General features: G+C 34.8%; 1 protein-coding gene across 4 annotated transcripts in view; it reads left to right on the top strand.

Moving 5' to 3' along the window:
• The window catches only part of LOC148627036 (TPR and ankyrin repeat-containing protein 1-like), a 73603-nt gene that overhangs the window by 49765 nt on the left and 9008 nt on the right, over positions 1–14830 (top strand). For all 4 annotated transcript variants that reach the window (XM_088566064.1, XM_088566074.1, XM_088566044.1 and 1 more), the window contains exons 23-28: positions 8434–8847; positions 9783–9876; positions 11395–11613; positions 12091–12416; positions 12910–13074; positions 13574–13817. In XM_088566064.1, coding sequence (XP_088422190.1) covers positions 8434–8847; positions 9783–9876; positions 11395–11613; positions 12091–12416; positions 12910–13074; positions 13574–13817 — 1462 coding nt within the window. The remainder of the gene's footprint in view (positions 1–8433; positions 8848–9782; positions 9877–11394; positions 11614–12090; positions 12417–12909; positions 13075–13573; positions 13818–14830) is intronic.

Raw genomic sequence — 14830 nt, 5'->3', positions numbered from 1 at the left:
GGAGTTCAGTTGAGTAGGGCAATGAATTCACCTGGATGTTGAAAGCAAGCCAAAATCAGTGGCATAGAATATTTGACAATTAGCGACTTCGAAGACTTCAGTCTTTGATAAGTATTGGTCTTGTTGTCAAGCCTGAGGGATGATGTCAATCAAAGGCTGATAACATGGGCAATAGGGTTTGTAAGTCTCGTTTTGGTTCAGTTTCCCTTTCGGAATTTCTTATGTAGAATGTATTGAAATCTGAAGACCAATCTGCATTTCATTGTTTACTTCCGGGAAATTGTAATGCTGCAATCACAATGCAGAATCTTCTATTTTATGCTTTCCATAATATTTTTTATAATGTAGAACTAGATGTTGGTCATTTTTTATCAGTATTTATACACACAAAAAATTTTGCTCTTAATATTGAACCCATTGATGTGTGAATGGCAAATGTCCATGTATTTGAATGTTAGACGAGGACCCATTCTCATAAAATCACGGAGTCATGTGACGCGACTTACATACCCTATATTAAAAAGTCTATGCAGGCACGAGACCGCAATTAATTTTCAAGTGCATTTCAATATACACATTTGAGCAGATTAAAAAAATTCCACCGGCGCAAACTGAATAAAACTTCTCTGGCCTAAAGATATGTACAAACAGGATTTTATATATAAATTGTAGAAAATTTTACCATCATTTTCTGAAATTAATACATATAATTCGGAGATGGGGTAAACATGACAAATGAACTGAGTTAAAAGTCCTAAATTTTAACCTTCTTCCACTGAACCAAATCACAACTTTTAGTCAGAATTGATTAATGAAAAAAAATCCCATGTAATTTTAACCCATTTTCTACCAATTAGAGGCAAAACTTCAGCAAATAAATTTCCAGTAAAATATGAAAAAATGTGGAAGGTACCTACTACCAAAGTTGGAACTATATTCGTAAACAACGAAAACCAAGGGGAATTAATTGTGTTTTCGTACCTGCACATTAATCTGTTAATTACATATTTTATACCAGTAATCAATTATATACTTCTTTTTTATTTTAAAGAAAGAAATATCATAAAAGACTAGCTTAGAATGTACATGATCCTACATCAAATCGACTGTGACGTTACCGATGAACAGGATAACGTTTTGAACAGTTGTGCGGAAGTAATGCCTGTAGAAATCAAGAGAGGGCAGATATTGCCCTCATAAAATGTAGTCCCCTGAGAGGGGTGTGGCGATAACATTAAGAAAACAATGCCTTTATTATTTATGCAAAAACGATGTTTTTTTCAATGAAATGTATGTTAATTTTATTTATTTGCAATCGTTACTAGATCCCTTATACCGCCAATACATCTCTAATAATAAGTTTAATTGTTTGGTGATCGGTAGTCTCATTGGCAATCATATCACATATTCTATTTTTTGCTGTAACTTAGATCATTCTGACATTTATGTGGTACAGTGTCTACTAGTATAAATCTTGGACAAATGCCAGAATATAGGCAAAGACTCATTCATTTTTGTTAGTCATACCAAGCTCTTTTACGATATCATGTCGAACACAACTCTCTTTTTCTGGCTTGTAACCCCTATATTTGATATAGATAATATATATTTGTTATCAATATTATGTGGAAGAAGGAAAGGCAACACAGGAAGTCAAGTCTCTTCATTTCTGTGAGCAGATGGCCCCTAGAATGGTTGTTTTTTTCTCGTAAGAACATCATGATAACGAATAACAGCAAATATTGAATGGAAAATGTGGGAACAAATGGTTTCCCTAATACAATATGGCATATTATAAACTTGGGTTCATATTATTAACTCAAGCTCAAAACCTACTTTCTCTTACAGCTATGCCATACATATATTCTAATCACAATGTATGTATCTCAAATGGTTAGCAGCCAGGCCTTGGTAAATATAACCTGACAACCCGTGCAACACTATTGTTGCAAGGGGCCCCCTATCCACCACCCAGGGGCGCCCCTGGGTTGCTCAAGAGACAGAGCGTATTTCCCAAGATTTTTTTTTTCTTTTTTTTTTTTTTATACACATATCATAAAATACAATATCGTACAAAGACAAAAATCCACTCGTGATGCGCATGACTTAATTGGAATACATTTCCATGTGACATACAATGTGCGCACTAGAATTTTGTATGTAAAGGATTCGATTTCTTATTTATAGATTTACACATGATTGAAAATCAAGATAACTGGTCTCATAAAACAGACAAGACAGAACAAATAAATGAAAAGGTTAAAACAAAATTTGTCATATTCACAAAATAACACATCGTCAGCAACGTTGCAAAATGTAAAAATACCTGAAAAGGCGTTTCTAAGACAATGCAGTGTATAACAAATACATGTATAAATAAATTTCAACGACAAACCAACATATTGTTGTTGAAAACTGGGCATTTTACAGTCATTTTGGAAATATCCAGAAAGTCCTTCAAATTAATATTTCTAAGGCATGAAATGTGCTTACCATAATACAGGTTAAAAAAAGAAGTATACATTAAAATACAAACAAGTACATTTAATTTCTACGCAATTCATGTGTAGTTCGACAAAGAAATTCGGGTAACAGTTCAGATAAACTTTGCATTTAATTTTCTGTCATTTTAAAAGAGGCATATAAATATTGGTAATTTTGCTTTCATAGACATATTTATGTGTAAAGATAGAACATTTATCTTGCATATGAGCTTTCTATACCAAATACATGCAGTAACATGTATGGTATCATTATAAGTATATGTACTGGATATATAAAGAAGGTATTTTAGTGTTTAAGTACACCAAAAAATTTTTAGTTATGCTATAGACATTGCAGCATCTGTTAGTTCTTTTGATTTGATACCAACACTAGGAACTGAAATCTGAATATACCTTGCTAGGCCCATATACCACAACACAGACGCAATGTGGACACAGCAACCAACGACACGAGCACCAGCTCTACATTGACAATACCAACCGACAACATCAACCTCTGCATTTGAGCAACCGGTAAGAATCCAAAGCTGGCATTGTTTGCTTGATACATGCAGTGATTGTATCTTAGCATGGTAAAGATTTTCTATGTCTTTACAAACAGAAATGTACTGTCCGTTGTCTTTGAAATGTTCTTTTGTATACAAACGTGCCTGTTTCAGTTGGTACACCCCAAATGTCAGTTCTCTCAAATAATCTTCAGTAAAACATGGAAATTCTGTCCAGACGTTGGGTGCCTGCATATTGTGGGAAACTGATCTTTTTTATCTTGGCCCCTTGATTTTGCCATATCTTATACAAGATTGGGCACCTTTACTTTTTGTAACATTCTTTTAGCTCTTGCAAGGTCATGTTCGTTGTTGGAAGCAAATGGTGGTCTATATTTGTTACAAATACCTGCAACGATACATACAATGTCTCCTATATATTTTAACATAGAATTGGGTACAACATTAGCCAAAAATTGCCATCGCTTAAGGCGACCATTCGCATACTCAACAACCCATCTGACTTCAGTTACCAATCTGGAGTCAGACTGGCATCAGATGTGGTGTGCTGTTTTTCAGACTGTGCCAGGTATGCCGGACTGTGAACTTGGTACCCTGGGTCGCGTAGGAGACTTAAAGAATCCCTGAAATCCCTATCCATCACAAAAACATCCTCTTTTGCCAGCCGGTTGTTAACCCTTTACTGTCTGTCTTAATCATATGCGTCAAAATAGACGCATCATTGTTCTTGCCATCTGCCAAATAATGTCCAAGCACACTTACAATGTAACCATCACTAGCAACAACAATCATTGGTTTTACAAGGGGTCTGTTTTTGTGCATGGAGTAGGACCTACGTTGGAAAAGGTAATCACTACCTTTTCTCAATGTACACATATGTTCCGTCCATGACCAAAACTGCCAAATCATCGCGTCTATCGGCAAGAAGTTCCCTGGCAAAGACAGTGGTATGGTCCTTAACTACTGTTTCACGAGACATGTGAGAAAAACCAACAGTCGAATGGACAAATGTTACAAGAAGGAATTTCCATACAGAATGAAATATTTTGGAAACAATTCTTTTTCCGGATAGAGAAAATAATGTAGAAAGTACTTTATTGGACAACCCTGTTCTTAATTTCTTAAGAAAAATACCCAGAGGTAAGCGTTTAGAATGAATGGAGGAGGATCGTATGTTTAAGTATGATACTGTCTTTGAATTGTATCTTGTCTATACCAGTGAGAGTATTATAATCAGCATCAGACAAAAATGATGGATTATCAAAAATCCAAGGGTTTTGATGCTGCAGATGTGCAGGCTTGTTGTCTACACCGTTGTAAAAAATCCAAGATATCATTGGTTATCATAATAGTAGAAGTATTTTTATATCGGTCTTTTGGCATTGCGAGTGATGGATCTAACAAATTATTTTTCAGGTGAGCAGTACAACACTGTGCGCCAGCTGGAACAATACTATTGTGCCTAATAAAAATATCCGTCCTGGCTTCAGCACTTAATGATTTCAATCAGGGTTTCTTTTTCAGACAAACAAAGCAAATGGCATTTGACCTCCCGACCTTCAAAATAGGAATCGGGAGAGAGTTGGAAGATTTATTTGTCTTTGATTTCAAGATGGTGTTTCCAACTTTGCCAGATCGCGTCAAGAAATAGAATGCGTTGCGACATTTATTGCAAACAAAGTCATCTTTAGACAGTGTGCTACATGTTCTTGTATGCAGATACTTGTACAAGTCAGTCTGTACATTTGAAAGTCTACGAGCATATCTCAAGTCTCTTATTCTTTTATGACAGTCAACGCAAATGTAAATCATAACAGAGGACAGCAGATTTTTTTTAAATAAAAAAGTAAAGAAAGATATAATGTTCAAGTGTGAAAAACAAAAAAAAGCCGCTTCATATTTTCATGAATACGGATAAGGACACAGTTAAGAAAAGCGTATGCACGTACATGCAAGCATGTGCACAGCGGTGGCTAAAACAAAATCTACAACTGGTTCAATAATAGAATAATTACATAAGAACATATATTTGATAATAACCACTATTAAAGTAAAGCATGAAGTAAATGAAACAAAATGATAAAAGCTCTACGACTTTCACGTACGTATCTACTCCATGTGTTTTAAGGTGTAATTAGGTTTCACAGGTAGCCAGGTGTATTGTCATGTGATAGTAAGTTAGGTCACTTGATACATGTACAGGTAAAGTTGGACCTAGTCATTTTTGAATCGATTTTAAGAGTGATTTTTGAAGGTTTTTTTCTAAAGAGATGTAGAGATCCAGCGTTAACCAAAAAATCCTTTCTCGTATAGAAAGTATAAGTAAATTCACACTTTCAGTTTTCATATTTTTTTGGTTAACGCTGGATCTCACTATGATAAGACACAAAAGAGTGAAAAAATGCAATTTTATTCACTGAATAGCCTTCCAGATGGTTTTCGTGCATTCGTCTCTCAATCCCTGCTTTCAGATTTGAAAGTTGATTTATCAAATCATAAAATCTATTAAATAATCTATATTTTTAATGAATTTTATTCCGAATTCATGAAAAAAATTCCCCATTATTTCAGTACGCAGAATAAGGTCTTATGGGCCCTCATCCTTTCTTGTCATAAAGTTCCAACTGTCTCGTACATAATTTCCTTGGTTTTTAACTATAGGTAGTAAAAATTAGTCGAGAAGTCTACGCAATATCCACCATGGGAAATAATAGGACAGCATGGTAGTCTTAATCTAAATTGGTTGTAATGTTTAGTGGTAGTTCGTGTATTTCTTGCATCTTTCTAATAGTTTGTTTAACAAACTGGATTAATATAATACAAAATATGAATTTTTCGACTATAAACCGTAAAATGTTAATATTAATGACATTTGTTACACGCTTCCTCATACATAATTTAACATGTTGAATGGCTGTTAATGGTATATCCACTACATGTACATGAGATTCCTCTCCTCTTCTATCCTTTCCTTTTTTTTTCTACCAATTTCTTTTTTTTTTAATAAAAAATGGAATACAACCTTTTTATTTTCACCATTAAGCAACTTCATTTTTTTTTTCTTTTTTGTGGCACATCAAAAATATTTTTTTAAATTTTTCTTCAAAGTTAAATTGATATTTATTTTTCAAAAATATCCCAGGCCCCCCTCAATATAAAAATGGTCTGTGTCTTATACTAATCGCAATACTTGTTTTAATTTTAATTAGAAGTGGTAAAAAGAGTCAAATGCTCCCTGACATTTTTTGGCGATTAAAATTTTTATTTCTTGCCCTCAAGATGTTCTATTTTTAATGTCTTTAGACTCCTAACAAAATAAGATAATTTTGATAGAATGCATACCTGATATAGCAATATTGCCCTGGTGTTCTAGGAGTATTCCATCCCTGCACCCAAAAAAATCTTGGTTTTCAAATTTGCATTGTTAAACAATGATCATTTAATATAATATGAATGTAGTAAGGGCCCTGCTGACTTGCAGACATCACCTTGTCAGTCTGACTATCCATCAGTGTAGTAAGGGCCCTGCTGACTTGCAGACATCACCTTGTCAGTCTGACTATCCATCAGTGTAGTAAGGGCCCTGCTGACATCACCTTGTCAGTCTGACTATCCATCAGTGTAGTAAGGGCCCTGCTGACTTGCAGACATCACCTTGTCAGTCTGACTATCCATCAGTGTAGTAAGGGCCCTGCTGACTTGCAGACATCACCTTGTCAGTCTGAATATCCATCAGTGTAGTAAGGGCCCTGCTGACATCACCTTGTCAGTCTGACTATCCATCAGTGTAGTAAGGGCCCTGCTGACTTGCAGACATCACCTTGTCAGTCTGACTATCCATCAGCTCTTTCTTTGTCATACAATAACTCAAGTTTGCTTTGACCAATTCAAATAGAATTTTAACACAACACACTAGAGCAGGGACTTTATATCACAGGGACTTGTCATTTGTTCATTAAACAAAGGTTATTTTATCTTTTAATTGGTAGTAAATTTATATGGTTAAACATACAGAAAGACACAATGATAAAACAGATTACTGTTACTGGTGTATAGTTTAGGAAAATGAAAATTTTGATATTTCTTTCTCAAGACATAGGTACATTCATTTAGCCATCAATTTATTGTTATTCAAAGCACACTTATTAAAATAGCCATAGCCATTCAGCAGATTTTTCTCTTTCATTTGATGTTAATTTCATTTTAATAAATGCAAGAGTTTTCACAAACATTCAATGACAAATCATATTTATGAAACTTTAATCAGTGAATTTTTTGCTTATTTTTCTAAAATGACCTAATTTCAAAATGGAAAATATTTATATTCCTCTTATTTGTTGCTATTTTCCAATCTTTTATCTTTAATTTGGGACATCATTCATTAAAATCCAACCACTGGTTTTTACAAACACCCTTAGCAAAGTTTCCCTATTTTCAACAGAGAAAATTGGCTAATAAACAGCCAAATAGCAGTGCAGTGTTCTATACAGATTATTACAAGTGACTTCTCCCTCTAATATACACTCCCTGACTAGAGCAGGTAGAGGAAGCTCCCTATTGATTTTAATATTGGACTTAGGACAGAGGGACTGGACCCTTCCTGACTTTGTCAGTTTTCTACCTTTACTATTACATGTAAGATAGGATGATAAATTAGCATCATACTTTTGATTGGTAATATATATATGTTTATATCTATGGTAAATGAAATTTCAAAAATATAACATTGTCCTAGAACATCGAGAACCTGCTATTTTTTGCTAATTATTGTTTCTATTGTATTTTTTCTTTTCCTTTGCTTGGCGGGAAACAAAACAATATCTTTAGAGTTCTATCATTGACTACATCAGTATCCCAATCATTTGATTACGTCTGAGTTTATTTGAATTTTCAAAATTTTTTAGTAGGGCATTTGTACCAATATTGAAATTTAGAGAGAAAAAAAACAGGAGAATTCAACAAAAGTTTGTAGGACATAAAAGTGAAACAAAAGGAACTTGATAGGAAAAAGAGAAAACTTCTTGATTGTAGTCTAGATTTGAAATGTGCCACTAGTCAGCCAGTCCAAAAGAAGAAAAATTAAATAAAACATGGAAAAAGTGAACTGTTTGTGAAAAGAGACAATAATACTAATTCTTTCATGATATTTTCCTTTATGTTTTAAAGAAATGTTGAGTTACAGCATTTTAAACAATTATCTAATATCATTTTTATAATTAAAAGGGAGGTGTGGTATATCTAAAGGGTGGAGGGGACCATACATTTAGGTTTAAAATTCACGAAAAAATACCCTATATATATCCTTTATTTTCAATTGTAAAAATCCTATTTTCCTATATAGTTTTGGTCAAAATTGGCTTGATACCCTTGTATTAGACTTGATGATGATGAACATGTAGTAATATTTTGTTTAATATTTTAAGGCAATGGGAAAAACTTCAGGAGTTTCCATTCCAAAACAGGTTTACCAGCTAACACACAACTATAGATCACATGCTGGCATCCTTTCCTTAGCTTCCAGTATCCTTGACCTTATGGTCGAGTTTTTCCCAGAGTCATTTGATAGACTTAATAAAGATCAAGGACTATTCCATGGACCTCAGCCAATCCTTCTGGAGTCATGTAGTTTCAGTGACCTAGCTTTGCTGTTGAGAGGAAATAAACGGAAGACTTCCCACATAGAGTTTGGAGCCCATCAGGCCATTTTAGTAGTAAATGAAGCAGCACGGGAGAACGTCCCAGAGGTGTTACAGTATGGACTGATACTGACGATATATGAATCCAAAGGTTTAGAGTTTGATGACATTCTGTTGTACAATTTCTTCAAAGATTCTCAGGTATGTTTTTATTTCCGCGGCAAACAAAGTGTGTTGGGGTATATAGGAATGTCTTGGCACTTCTTGTAACTCTTCCTAACCCTCAAGGGACTTGGATGATATTTTATAGGAAGGCATTTGATCATATCCATTGGTTTTCAATGAATGATGAGGAAACCCTCACATCACAGGGCAGGCTGCAGCTGGGCCAGAACATCATTATACACAGGTACAGCAAAATAGTTGCCCCTTTATACTCAAGTAACATAACAATAAACTTAAGGTGAAAATGAAACAAGACGTACAGAGGCCAGACATTCCTGACTTGGGATAGATGCAAAAATTCTACCTCCATCTGAAGAAGATATTCTCATCGAAGTAGTTTTAGTTATTTTATTTATTGGTACTATAGGAAATTGTTCTTAGCTTCTCTTCTGGGAGAGCAACTATCATATAATTATAGCCCACTCAAAAGGAGAGAGGGTATACTGTTTTATGCCTTTTTCTGTCACAGTTTTATCAGCAATTACTTATCACAGTGGCTTGAAATTTTAATATAATATTCCTTATGGTTGGTTTTATTTTTGGAAAAATTAGACAACATTTTTCTGTTTTAATACTGAGGACTTTGTTTATTTTTTTACTTCATATTTTTTAAAGTTGAAATTTTTGTCTGAATTTTCTCATTAGCTACTCATCGCAGTAGCTTGAAATTTTAATGCATTCTTCCTGTAGGTATGCCATATGTTGGAATTCATTTTCGGAAAAATCTTACCACTATATCCTGTTTAACAGGGGCTTAGTTTATTTTCTTAATATATCATGATTGAAAGCTGGGATATCACTAGTGAGCCATCACTTACAGATTTCTTGTTTAACATATAATTCAAATTCTTTTTTTTAAAGGGGTAAAAAATGAAGAATTGTTCATTTTATGGTGCTATCATTTATTTTAGGCTTCTAAAGAATGGAGAGTAGTGACTGATTTCCTTGAGAGGTTGTATGATAGTGAAAAGTCAAGGACAGAAAGCTTAGTAAAAGTTAGCTCAGGTATGTCTTATCTAGTATAGATATAACACCCATCCTTTAGCTCAGGTAGATCTTATCTACTATAGATATAACACCCATCCTTTAGCTTTGGTAGGCCTTATCTGGTATAGATACAACATTCATCCTTTAGCTTGGGTAGGCCTTATCTGGTATAGATATAACACCCATCCTTCGGCTCGGGTAGGTCTTATCTGGTATAGATATAACACCCATCCTTTAGCTCAGGTAGGTCTTACCTGGTATAGATACAACACCCATCCTTTAGCTTGGGTAGGCCTTATCTGGTATAGATATAACAACCATCCTTTAGCTTGGGTAGGCCTTATCTGGTGTAGATTCAACACCCATCTTTTAGCTTTGGTAGGTCTTACCTGGTATAGATATAACACCCATCCTTTAGCTTTGGTAGGCCTTACCTGGTATAGATATAACACCCATCCTTCGGCTCGGGTAGGCCTTATCTGGTATAGATATAACACCCATCCTTTAGCTTTGGTAGGCCTTATCTGGTATAGATATAACACCCATCCTTTAGCTTTGGTAGGCCTTATCTGATATAGATATAACACCCATCCTTCGGCTCGGGTAGGTCTTATCTGGTATAGATATAACACCCATCCTTCAGCTCGGGTAGGTCTTATCTGGTATAGATATAACACCCATCCTTTAGCTTTGGTAGGTCTTACCTGGTATAGATACAACACCCATCCTTTAGCTCAGGTAGGCCTTATCTGGTATAGATATAACACCCATCCTTTAGCTTTGGTAGGCCTTATCTGATATAGATATAACACCCATCCTTCGGCTCGGGTAGGTCTTATCTGGTATAGATATAACACCCATCCTTCAGCTCGGGTAGGTCTTATCTGGTATAGATATAACACCCATCCTTTAGCTTTGGTAGGTCTTACCTGGTATAGATACAACACCCATCCTTTAGCTCAGGTAGGCCTTATCTTGTATAGATATAACACCCATCCTTTAGCTCAGGTAGGTCTTACCTGGTATAGATACAACACCCATCCTTTAGCTTGGGTAGGCCTTATCTGGTATAGGTATAACACCCATCCTTTAGCTTTGGTAGGTCTTACCTGGTATAGATATAACACCCATCCTTTAGCTTTGGTAGGTCTTATCTGGTATAGATATAACACCCATCCTTTAGCTTTGGTAGGTCATATCTGGTATAGATGTAACACCCATCCTTTAGCTTAGGTAGGTCTTACCTGGTATAGATACAACACCCATCTTTTAGCTTTGGTAGGCCATATCTGGTATAGATATAACACCCATCCTTTAGTATAATTAATTTAGTTTTGGTATGTTCAGTTTAGTTTTTTGTATTCAACCCTTAAGCCTTGACGAAGTTTTAGTCTTACTGTTTATATTCATTTCGAAAAGAATGTGCAAGAAAATAATCTCATTTGTAAAGTTTTAAGTAAGATAGTACTTTCATATTTTAAAACAGAAAGTATGTGTTTGTATTTCATTTAGAGTACACGTATTTCACCTTTGCAGATATACTGCAACAGAAAGACAGACCAAGGGCATTAACCTTTGACCCAAACCATCATAAGGTGTTGAACTCAGAACTGAAGCACCTCTACACAGCTGTTACTCGAGCAAGGGTCAATGTATGGATTTTTGATGAAGATATGGATAAAAGAGCTCCTATGTTTGAATATTTCAAAGCTAGACATCTCATCAAAGCCATATCCAGTGATGAGGTGCAGAACTGTAAGTGTAGGCTTTCCAATCTAAATCTAATTGCCATTGCATTGTTGTAGTTACCTATTAGATATTTGATGGATTGGCACAGAAAAATTTAGTTTGATTTCTTGGAAAGGCTTCTAATAATACAATGAACCCCATAAATTGTGTCATGGAAAATCATAGCAACATTACTACTGGTAAGTATGTCCTTGTTCAATGTCACAGTTATTTGATGACATTGTCTAAGCCTTATTTCTATTGACATTTTCAACTTATTTGTGGTTATTCATGGCTCTTATGTGGTTGTGTTTTATGCTAGGGCAAGTAGAAAGAATATTGTACTATTTTAAAGTCTGTATTCAAAAGCCATGGAAATTTGTTAAAGTACACTTAGGTTACAAAAATCTGTAGAAATTTGCACAACTCTCACAATGGCTTTATGGAATTAAAACATGATGTTTTAAAATTTCTTGGAATTTGACTAACTGATAAATTTTTAAGTGTCAACTGGAGGGATGTTTGCTGAAGAATCCACACCACTGGAATGGACCAAGAGAGCAGAGGATTTCATGAGGCATAACTTGTATGAAGTAGCAGCCAAGTGTTTCCGCATGGGCAAGGACCCCTACATGGAAAAAGTTGCAATATCCCACCATAGGGCTTTAAATGCTTCCAGAATAAAGGACAATCCAGGTAAAATGAGAGAGGAATTTATGTTGGCTGCTCAGCATTACTTGGAAGTTAGGATGCCTGTATATGCTGCCAAATGTTTACAGAATGCCAGAGAACGAGAGCTGTTGGCTCATTTGTATGAGAAAATGGGTCAGGTAATTAGTCATTGAATGTTTCTATTCCTTATGTTAACTGTTTAGAATGCAACATAAGGAGACTCCTGATCATTATATTTGACCCAATCAACCCAAGTACAATTACATCACAGTCCACACCAAAATCTGTAAACAAAAAATACAATTTAAAACTCTTTTATACACAATAACATTTTTCATTTATAATAATTTGAGTTTGGTTTGTGTGAACATAAACTAAAAAAGTACCACATCTGAAAATTCTACATTGTAGATGGCACTGCCAACTTACTATATCAATTCCAGTACTAAAATAAAAATTAAATATTAAAAAAATAAAGATCAGAGAATCCAGGATACAGAGTATTTCATTAACTGAAAAGAGTGCTTTCTAAGTACTCTCTCATACAATAGTTTTTCTATGTCAATATTTTTCATGCCAGAAATAACTTTTAAATTGGTTTTGAATGGTGATGTTTATGTTTGCTTACTATTATGTCTGTACTCTTTTTAGCTTGAACAAGCAGCTGAGACCTACAGAAAGCTGAGGAGACCAGTGGAGAGCAGTGCTTGTTATGAAAGACTGGGATTTTTTGACAAAGCTATCGATACCTTACATGAACATGATATGTTTGATATGGCTATTGATACTCTGAGGAGATGGACTATGCAGAAAAAGGTCTGTACTTATTTGTTGTTAACGCCCAAGACAAATATTTGATACACATATTAATTTAAAGATAATTTAACATATATCATTTTGGTGGTAACAAGACTGTTCTTCTTTGTTTAAAGGGTATAAATTTATCATTAATTTTCTTCACCTCCAAAGTTGGAGATAAGTGATATCACTATCACATTAATGTTATATAGCAAAGAATTCAGTATGGTGTTCACACTAAAAACTCATAATGATTTAATTAAAATGCTTGAGTGTTCATATGCACAGTGCGCTTTATAACATACATGTACACATTTGCTGAGGACTATTTATCAACAGTTCTTTGTCTCCTACAGCGCTTAGAACTAAATAATACTGAAACTGCAGATGCTATATCCAACCAACAAAAGGGCTATTGGATATGTGTTTTTGTGCATTTTTCATTGCAGGTACCATATTGGAAATCTTGGTCCATTATCTCTGACATAATATAATGAAAGTAAAATCAATATTTTAGGAATTTGTTGAGAGAGGACAGAACATGCCCCAGCACTTAAGAGAACATGCACCTAAGGGGCATACTGAGGAGAGGTTGTCTTACAAAGCTGCTGAGATGTATCACAAAACCAAGAATATTGGGAAGATGTTAGCTTCCTTGAACAGACTTTCCAGTATCCAGGACAGAGTTAACTTTCTCAGAAAACATCACAATCACAATAATGAGTACATGTCACATGCTGCCAAGATACTTAGAGATAACGGTAAGAATATCCATCATTGGTACAGCCTTTCAGTTCTCTTAAGCTTACCAAGTTCCTGTCATCACTGGGCTTTCATTGTAGGCCATTAACTTGTATTATGATATTTTCTTCTCTGAAACCATAGTTCATATGAAACAATTTTTGTTACAATCTTTTTTAGCTCACCTGGCCAAAGGCCAAGTGAGCTTATGCCATCACTTAGCGTCCTTCCTTGTCGTCGTGGACAAATTTTCCAAAAGCTTTTCCTCTGAAAGTACTACACCAACAGGATGTAAACTTGGCATGATTGTTCCTTAGACTATTGTGCTCAAAACGACCGTTTGGATTTATGATTTGGAAAAATGTTGCTGCCGTTACAAAAAATAGAATATAGAGGTCTAAACGCAATTTTTGCAAATGACTAAAACCAGTTCCTTTAGCAAATTTTTTGAGGGGGTAATATTGATCAGCATCAAGTCGGACCTCTGCCAAAATTTTCAAATGGTCAACTGAAGTAGGAGTTGTGGTGCCTGAAACAGCTTTTTTGGCATTTTTGGCTTGTACAAATTTTGAAAATCTTTTTCCCAAAAACCATTTTACAGAATTCAATGAAAGTTGACATATTTGTTCCTTAGGGTATTGTTCACAAAATGACTTAGGATTTTTGACCCATGAAAAAGCATGGCCCCTGTTACTAACAATAGAACATTAGGGTTAGAAGGCAGTTTTTTAGCAAATAACTCAAAAGTTGTTGCCTGAGCAAAGTTCTGGCAGGGTAATATTGTTCAACATCTTGAGACAGACCTATGCAGAAATTTTCAAATCATTTGATGTAGGAGTTATGGCCCTTGAAACAGTCTTTTTGCCATTTTTTTATGTACAAGTTTGAAAATCTTCTCAAAAACCATTTTACAGAATTCAATGAAAGTTGGCATATTAGTACCATAGGGTATCCCACACAAATTGACTGTTTGGATTTTTGATCTGTGAAAAAAACATGGCCCCTGTTACTAAAAATAGAACATAAGGGTCGA

This window comes from Perna viridis, chromosome 1 (assembly GCF_037379345.1).
Source record: "Perna viridis isolate PV_CMFRI_1.1 ecotype Kerala chromosome 1, ASM3737934v1, whole genome shotgun sequence".
NCBI classification, from domain to species: Eukaryota; Metazoa; Mollusca; class Bivalvia; order Mytilida; family Mytilidae; genus Perna; species Perna viridis.
Note: the sequence above shows the minus strand (reverse complement) of the source record. Positions and strands in the feature narration are given on the sequence as shown.